At 39.2% G+C, this 7980-nt stretch overlaps 1 protein-coding gene across 1 annotated transcript; it reads left to right on the forward strand.

The window, feature by feature from the left end:
* Positions 1-211: 211 nt before the first annotated feature.
* LOC137734899 (E3 ubiquitin-protein ligase WAV3-like) lies at positions 212-4568 on the forward strand. The gene is made up of 2 exons (XM_068474216.1): positions 212-887; positions 2334-4568. Exons 1-2 carry the CDS (start codon positions 657-659, stop codon positions 4260-4262), a joined length of 2160 nt encoding a protein of 719 aa, XP_068330317.1. The 5' UTR covers positions 212-656; the 3' UTR covers positions 4263-4568.
* The last annotated feature ends 3412 nt before the right edge of the window (positions 4569-7980 follow it).

The raw sequence follows: 7980 nt of genomic DNA on the forward strand, positions 1-7980 counted from the left end.
AAACTTTAATTGTTTTACAACATCTTCATGCTCATAGCATTTCTCTTTATATTTAAGTACGTGGAACTCCTTTTACCGTTTTTTAACTTAAGTTTTTATTTTTTATTTTTTGTTCAAACAACTTAAAGCTCATTTTCTAATAAAACCCACAAAAGGACCAAACCAAGGTCAAGATCTTCTCAATAAACACATACACACTAATGCCAAAGCAAAATCAATCTCTCTGTCTCTTTCGCTCTCTCTCTCTCTCTCAAGGCGGCCACGGACACCAACAAGAAGACTAGTACAACTATGTCGGTTGCGCTGTATTGACATTTAGCTTCTGTTTTCTGCAAATACAATTCAACCCCAGTTTCTTCTAGTTTTCCCTCTAAACACCTCCATTAAATACATCTCTCTTTCTCTCTCTCGATTTTCGTGTTCCATTTCAGCTTTTGTTAAAGCCCACTATCTCTCTCTCATTCCAACAACTCTCTCCCAGCTGGGGGAAAGACCAAAAAAGCAGCTTAATTTAAGCACTTTGAGATCTGGGATTTGTGAGTTTTGCTTACATTTTCCGTCTTTTTTGTGCTATCTCTTAAGTTTCTTTGAGCCTCAGCTCAAAGCAGAGATTTTGGGTTCCGGGTTTTAACCTTTGAAACATTTTAAGTTAAAAAATGGGGAGCAAATGGAGGAAAGCAAAGCTTGCACTGGGGCTGAATCTGTGTTTATATCTTCCCAAAACACTAGAGGATTCATCTCCCTCCTCTGTGGACTCAGCTGAGAGGTTGTCTGATGCTGCCTTGCTTTCACCTGCCAATTGGGCCAATGGCTCCTCCAGGCCTACCACTCCAACTCCATCCTCTCATGGTTTGAACCTCTCCAGAAATGGAAGCAAATCCTCAAAGGTTTGTCTTTTCATCTAATTGTCACAAATGAAATGGATTTTCCTCCTTTGTGTGAGCTTATAATTGATGGGTTCTAATCAGTTTTAGTTTATTCTGTTTGGTTGCTGAGAAATTGAAGTTTTTGTGGTTTGTTAGTTTAGAGAAGTCAGGCATAAATTTCAGCTCAGAAGCAAAATGGCTTACAAATGGTGCCTAATTTAGAGTTTGGTTCCAAAAATTATGCATCTTGACCTCCATATTTTCATGAAAATCATTTCTAGAATTTACAGTTCAGGTCTCAATTCTTTTGGCCTCAAAAGACATCAGGTCCTTGATAAGATCATATTTTAGCAGATTTTGAGGAAACAATTAAATCTTTGAATGTGAATATTAATGTTTATGTTGTTTTCCTGTGTTGAGCATGTGGGGTTAATGCACAATTCACTTTCAGGACCATTCTTGTTTGCCTAAATGGTAAAAAAAAGACTAAAGGGTTTACCTTTCCTTTTCCTCCTTCTCTGTTGACTGATCATCTGCAAGCTTTCTGGCAGTGGCAGTAAATTTCATCAAACAAGTAAAAAAAGAAAGGGGAAAGTAGTCCCATAAAGCATCTTATTAATTTCCCTTTTGTTTGATATATTGGTTTCTCTGGCTCTTTTCAGAGCTCTGGTTTGGTCTAACGGTTAAAAACCCCGAACTACAGGATACTCCGGAGCACCATAAAAATCGTTCTTAAAAATTGTTTTTCCCTTCCATTTGTTGTGTTTTTTCTTTTTTCAACTTCGTTTTCACTTTTCTCAAATTAAGTGGAGGGTATTTATTCTTTCCTGTTTGATTTTCAAGGCATAAAATTGAGCAAATTGTTGGGTTTAGTTACCTGTACAATGGCTTCCATGATAAATTTGGATGCTTTCCTATTATGCCCCTTGCATGTTGGGAACTTGGATACCTAACTTTGACTTTTATCAGCTTACCAGTGGATCTATCACTCCCTTTTGTTTATCTGTTTGTGATAATTCCACATGCTTAGCCTATCCTATGTACCACACAATTAGGAGAATGTACAGCAGACTTAAGACGAAATTGAAAAAATTTCCTTCCTTTTTGTTGGCATGACAAGTTATTGATGTACTGATCGTTTTTGCCCCCGCTTTACTTGCTGCGACATATCATGATCTTACTTAGCCTTTTCTGTATAATTTTTGTTTAATAATTAAGTCAATGTGTTGCGAACTGTCTCTTCTTTTCTGGAATATGTGTGTATGTCGATACTATAGCTGTCCTTGTACTCATCACAATACTGTTGAATTCCTCAATGTACTAGAACCCTCACACCGTTGATAAATGATAATTTCTTTGAGATTGTTTAAATTTTCAAAGTTCCGCGATAGCAGTGCGATAATCTATACTGGTTGATTGATATGGCTTATTTATGCTCTCTTTCTTACACTTGTTTTGTGTTTTCAGCAAACGTGCTCGATATGCTTAACCAAAATGAAACAAGGAGGTGGCCATGCTCTTTTCACTGCTGAATGTTCACATTCTTTTCATTTTCACTGCATCACATCAAACGTGAAACACGGCAACCAAATTTGCCCAGTTTGTAGGGCAAAGTGGAAAGAAATCCCAGAGCAGGGTCCTAGTTTGGATCCTCCCCCTGGAAGGGCAGCTATTGGTCCGGTAGGTTGGCCCCAAAATGATGCTTTGATGACTGTGGTTCGCCGACTTCCTCCTCCTCGAAGACACTTGAGCCGACCACACATCATGCCACTTTACCAGGCCCATGAGCCAGCTGTATTTAATGATGATGAATCCTTAGACCAACCTGTGTTTGCTGAGAGAAGCTTGTGCAATAAAAATGGTGCAGATGACAATTTGGTTAGGACGATAGAGATCAAAACATTCCCAGAGGTTTCAGCTGTTTCAAAATCCAATTCTTGCGGCAATTTTACAGTTTTGATCCATCTGAAAGCAGCTACTTCAATTACAAGACAAAATCCTAGCAGAAATCAGTCCACTTTGCCTCCTCAGTTTTCTCAGAATCATCGTGCTCCAGTAGACCTAGTCACAGTGCTTGACACCAGTGGTAGCATGGCAGGAACCAAGCTTGCATTGCTAAAAAGGGCTATGGGGTTCGTAATACAGAATCTTGGCTCCAATGACAGACTCTCAGTTATTGCATTCTCTTCAACAGCACGTCGCCTCTTTCCCCTCCGCCGGATGACTGATGCTGGACGCCAGCAGGCATTGCAAGCTGTTAATTCTCTGGTCGCAAATGGTGGGACCAACATTGCCGAGGGCCTAAGGAAGGGTGGCAAGGTATTGGAAGATCGAAGGGGAAACAATCCTGTTGCCAGTATAATACTGTTGTCAGATGGGCAGGACACTTATACTGTCAGTGGCTCTGGGCCTAACCAATCTCAGCCAAATTATAAGTTGCTCCTCCCTTTGTCTATTCATGGTGGTGACAATACAGGCTTCCAGATTCCAGTGCATGCATTTGGATTTGGTGCAGATCATGATGCATCATCGATGCACTCGATTTCAGAGATATCTGGGGGAACATTTTCTTTCATTGAGACAGAAGCTGTCATCCAGGATGCATTTGCACAATGCATTGGGGGGCTTTTGAGTGTTGTGGTGCAAGAGCTGCAGGTGGCAGTTGAGTGTGTGAACACAAGTCTCCGCCTCGGTTCACTAAAAGCAGGAAGCTACCCAAGTTGTGTGATGGCTGATGGGCAGAAAGGGGTTATTGATGTTGGAGGTATGTATGCTGATGAAGAGAGGGATTTTCTGGTTTCAGTAAATGTCCCAACAGAGTCTTGTAGCAATGTAACGTCATTGATAAAGGTGAAATGCATTTACAAGGATCCCTTAAATAAAGAAATGGCGACAATAGAGAGTGAAGAAGTTAGAATTGAGAGACCTGATGTAGTTGGGCAAGCAGTAGTGTCAATAGAAGTGGACAGGCAACGTAATAGGCTCCAGGCGGCCGAGGCAATGGCTCAAGCACGAGCTGCAGCTGAGCTGGGAGACTTAGCTGGTGCAGTTTCAACCCTTGAACATTGTCGAAGGGTATTGTCAGACACCGTGTCAGCAAAATCCCAAGACCGTCTGTGTGTAGCATTGGATGCTGAGCTCAAGGAAATGCAAGAGAGGATGGCAAGCAGGCAAGTGTACGAGGCATCTGGCAGAGCATACATCCTTTCGGGATTAAGCTCACACTCATGGCAACGAGCGACGGCTAGAGGTGACTCTACTGATGGTTCGAGTCTTGTTCAGGCTTATCAAACCCCATCAATGGTCGAGATGCTTACTAGATCTCAAGCTACATTGTTGGGCAGTCCATCAGCCCAGCGGCTAGTCCGACCAACCAAGGCCGAGGTAATCATATAGGGTTGCTGTGTGCTCATCCTTTGTTAATCATTTTTTATTGGGGAGAGGGAGATAAATTGAAGAGAAAAGGAGAGGTTTTTTTGGATGTGGTTTGGCCTCCTGCCTTGTATATGTAAATCAATAAAAACCGAAAAAAGAGAATGAGATGTTGAAAAAAGGTATAATTGGGAAGGAAAGAAGAAAAGGAAGAGTAGGGTTTAGGGTTTATAACATCATGTATTTCTTCTTGTGTTTTTATTGGGTGGCGTACAAAAAGAAAAACGGTACGGAAAGTATGTGATTGTCAAAATGGTATTGTAATTTACACTGCTCTCAATTCATTTGACAAAGTTTTGTTCAATTCATGAGTAATTTTGTTTTGTGTTTTTTTTTTTTTTAAATTTTTTGAAGAAAGACAATTGATGGTAAGTCACGGTTATCCATTCCTTTCGGAGGTCGAGAATAAAAGGTGATTTATATACACAAGGAATCATCCTCAAACCAGATATTTAAAAGGAAACTATTGTCAAAAGATGGTCAAAAGTGGGCAGGGGAATCGGCACACTGCCGTACTACATTTTTCTCGCGTAAACAAAAATGTAAATACAATTTGTTGTACAAACATGCTCTACCAAAATCGCTTTTTTCGATGGACAACAAACAGTCAAAATGTCATACACAAAATCAGATGAAGGCTAAGAACACAAGAAATTATAGTGATTAGGTGAATCGTGCTTACATTCAATCTGATGTTAATCGAGATATCTCACTAGTATGGAAAGCCCCTTTGATTACATAAAAACCTCATTTGCTCCTGTTAACCCTAGTTTAACACTTGTCACAATAAAACTCCAAACCAACTCTAAATGGAGAAATTTTTTCTTGTTACCGGAATACGGGTAGTACATCACGTGTATCTATATAAGTGGTGGAAAATTGTATTTTTTTAAGTTATTAACCTTTTAACACATATATCCTACTATTTATATAGTGATACGTGGTGTATCATCCTGTATTTTGATCACACCGAAAAATCTCTACTCTAAATTAGCTTTAAAAATACGAAAGAAAATAGGTAACGTGCGAAACCGATCGGCCGGCTAGTCAGACCAATCGGTCTCCCGAGGCAGCAACTTTCTTCCTTGTGGTGCTGCTACGTGCTGCTTGTTTCTGTCCTTCCGACCAGTTGCTCAACTGATTGTCCGTTCTAGAAACTTGTTCATCACACTTCAGAAAACTTAATGACTAAGCTCACGTAACAAAATATTAGAAGTGTTTAAGTTGTAGAAGGAAATAATTTAATGACAGAAAAAATTTGTGTCATTATACTTTCTTTGTTGCAATCCTATCAGATTAGGAATGTGATTGTGTAAATCCTAGTATATCTTGGATATTTCTTATATTCCTATGAGGAGTTGATTATCTATTAAAAGTTGTAATCATAAAAGGGTAAGGAATTAACCTTTCCTACTACTATAAATAAAAACACAATGAGATGTAATAAAACACACTTTACAATTACATATCTCTCTTCTCTCTTTATGCCGCACCTTCCCTCTCTCTATGGCCTCCATAATTGTTTAGTAAATTATGTCTACAACACGTTATCAGTACACTCTTGAAGCTGCGCTAACAAGAGAGTTTTATCTTCAATTAGAGGAGTATTACGTTTTTAATCATTCTTTTTGTGATTAATTTATTATTTTGAATTGATCTACATGCTATTGATTCAATTTAATTTTTCTGTGTTGAACGTGATACAAGGCATTGGAGATGCAATTCCGGCTTTTCGAGATGGATCTTCTACAAATTCAAAGGCTTTTGTTGTTTTTTGCCAATCAGGTAAGCTTAAAATAAAAGAAAGATATTTGAAACGACCTTGAAGCATGAAAACATTCTCCTTTACATTTATATTTACCTTTCGATATGTGTGTGTGTATATATATATTTGGTGACATGGTGAAGTAAAAAATAGAAGGTGGTGTCACGATCTTCAGCTAAGGCCGAATATAGAGGCATGGCTCAAGGAATCTATGAAATCCTTTGGCTACGAAAACTTTTTTGGGGACTTGGGTTTAAGCCGAAGGATACCATGATGTTGTATTGTGATAACAAGTCAGCAAGAGATATAGCTAATAATCTGGTACAACATGATAGAACGAAGCATGTAGAGGTTGATCGTATTTTATCAAAGAGAAGCTTGAAAAGAAGATTATATCAATACTATTTGTGGATTCAGAGGAGCAACTTGCGGATGTTCTTACTCATGCAGTGTGTAGTCGAAAGTTTGGTGACTCAGACTCACTTGTCAAGTTGGGCATGTGTGATATTTTTTTGACCCAAAATTACATCATCGGTCCAAGTAATCGAGACCGTTGAATGAACAAAATTTTAGACCATTGAATAACAAAGTGGTTGAAATGATTTTCAATTATTATTGAGAAATAATATTATGATTTTAATCATGATATTATCTCTTAGTAATATATTAAATTATTTAAACCTAATATTTGTCTAAATCCCAATTGATTTGAATGATGATGGAATATGGGGATATGCATTAAGGCATGGCGTTAGAAAACAGCATGCAAAGATATCGGGGATACATTTTGCATATGTGGTATTGCTTCGGCCACGTGACACATGCATCACTAGGACTCCTATGCAAAGTGGTATTTGATGGAAGATGGCATCTCAAGTGATTCGCTGATATTGCAATTAAATTGCATGCATGGTTGCAACTGGACAGGTGTCGTGGGAAGGAAGCTTTATAGTATGCATTGGGAGTCTTGGCTATGCATGACAGCTTAATGGGATAAAGTAAGGCTACTGATGGAGTTTTGATGATGAGATAAGAAGCCTAGGTGGGCTAGGCTTCTGATGTGATGTGATAAGCCTATATAGGTTTTTATCTTGTTTAAAAAGTCACGAACAGCAATCTGAAGGATATGCCTTGGCCTCTGACACATATCAATTTCAAGTCTGCGAATTAGAGTTGTAATTGGACTCTAGAAAATTATCTGGTCGTGCCAAGTAGAAGATATGAGTGCTATAAATACAGAGTCGCAGACAACATTTGAAAGCCTCCTCAAAATCAACACACAAATTACCCTGCGCAAAACTTCTCAACAATCCTGAGATTTTTATCCTTCTCCCATTTCTTTCGCCAACACATCTTCAGTTTGGATAAACAACACTGTGAAAGCAACCGGCGACATCTTCAGTTTGGATAAACAGTATTGGAGGCATAAAATCAGCCGATCAAGGAGCACCTTCAGTTTGGATAAACAACACTGCTTTGAGACCGACTGGTTATTTATCCAAGTCTTGGTCGACAAGGATTTTCGAGTCCTTGTTGGTAGAGGTCATCTCATAAGCCTTCTCGGCAACGTGAGGTGTTATAAGTTACTACATTCATCACATTGAAAGCCGAATTTGATATTGAACTTCGTAGAACTAGCAGCCTTGTCTTCAGGCTCTAGAACCCGAAGGCCGAGACGTGTTCCTTCCTTGGCCGCAGTCGCAAGATTAAGAAGTCAATAGCACGCCCAACGCCACATCAATATATTTTACTCCTTGGCCGAACTCGGCCGACGAGTTGGCACGCCCCGCACATAATCGAAAGACGTAGTTAGCTCATTAGTTACTCGGCCTGTGTGCCACGTAGGCTTGGTAGTTTTTAGGGTCAATAGATATCTATGCACCAACTTAAGGGGGAGTGTAAACGTGAGTTGTTAAA

This window comes from Pyrus communis, chromosome 5 (genome assembly GCF_963583255.1).
Source record: "Pyrus communis chromosome 5, drPyrComm1.1, whole genome shotgun sequence".
Classification (NCBI taxonomy): Eukaryota; Viridiplantae; Streptophyta; class Magnoliopsida; order Rosales; family Rosaceae; genus Pyrus; species Pyrus communis.

What these genes read in the sequence shown, in the direction of transcription:
- LOC137734899 (XM_068474216.1), top strand. Translation starts at nt 657, where the DNA reads ATGGGGAGCAAATGGAGGAAAGCAAAGCTTGCACTGGGGCTGAATCTG. An exon ending in ATGGAAGCAAATCCTCAAAG is followed by an intron (nt 888 to 2,333) that starts GTTTGTCTTTTC and finishes TTGTGTTTTCAG; the next exon opens with CAAACGTGCTCGATATGCTT.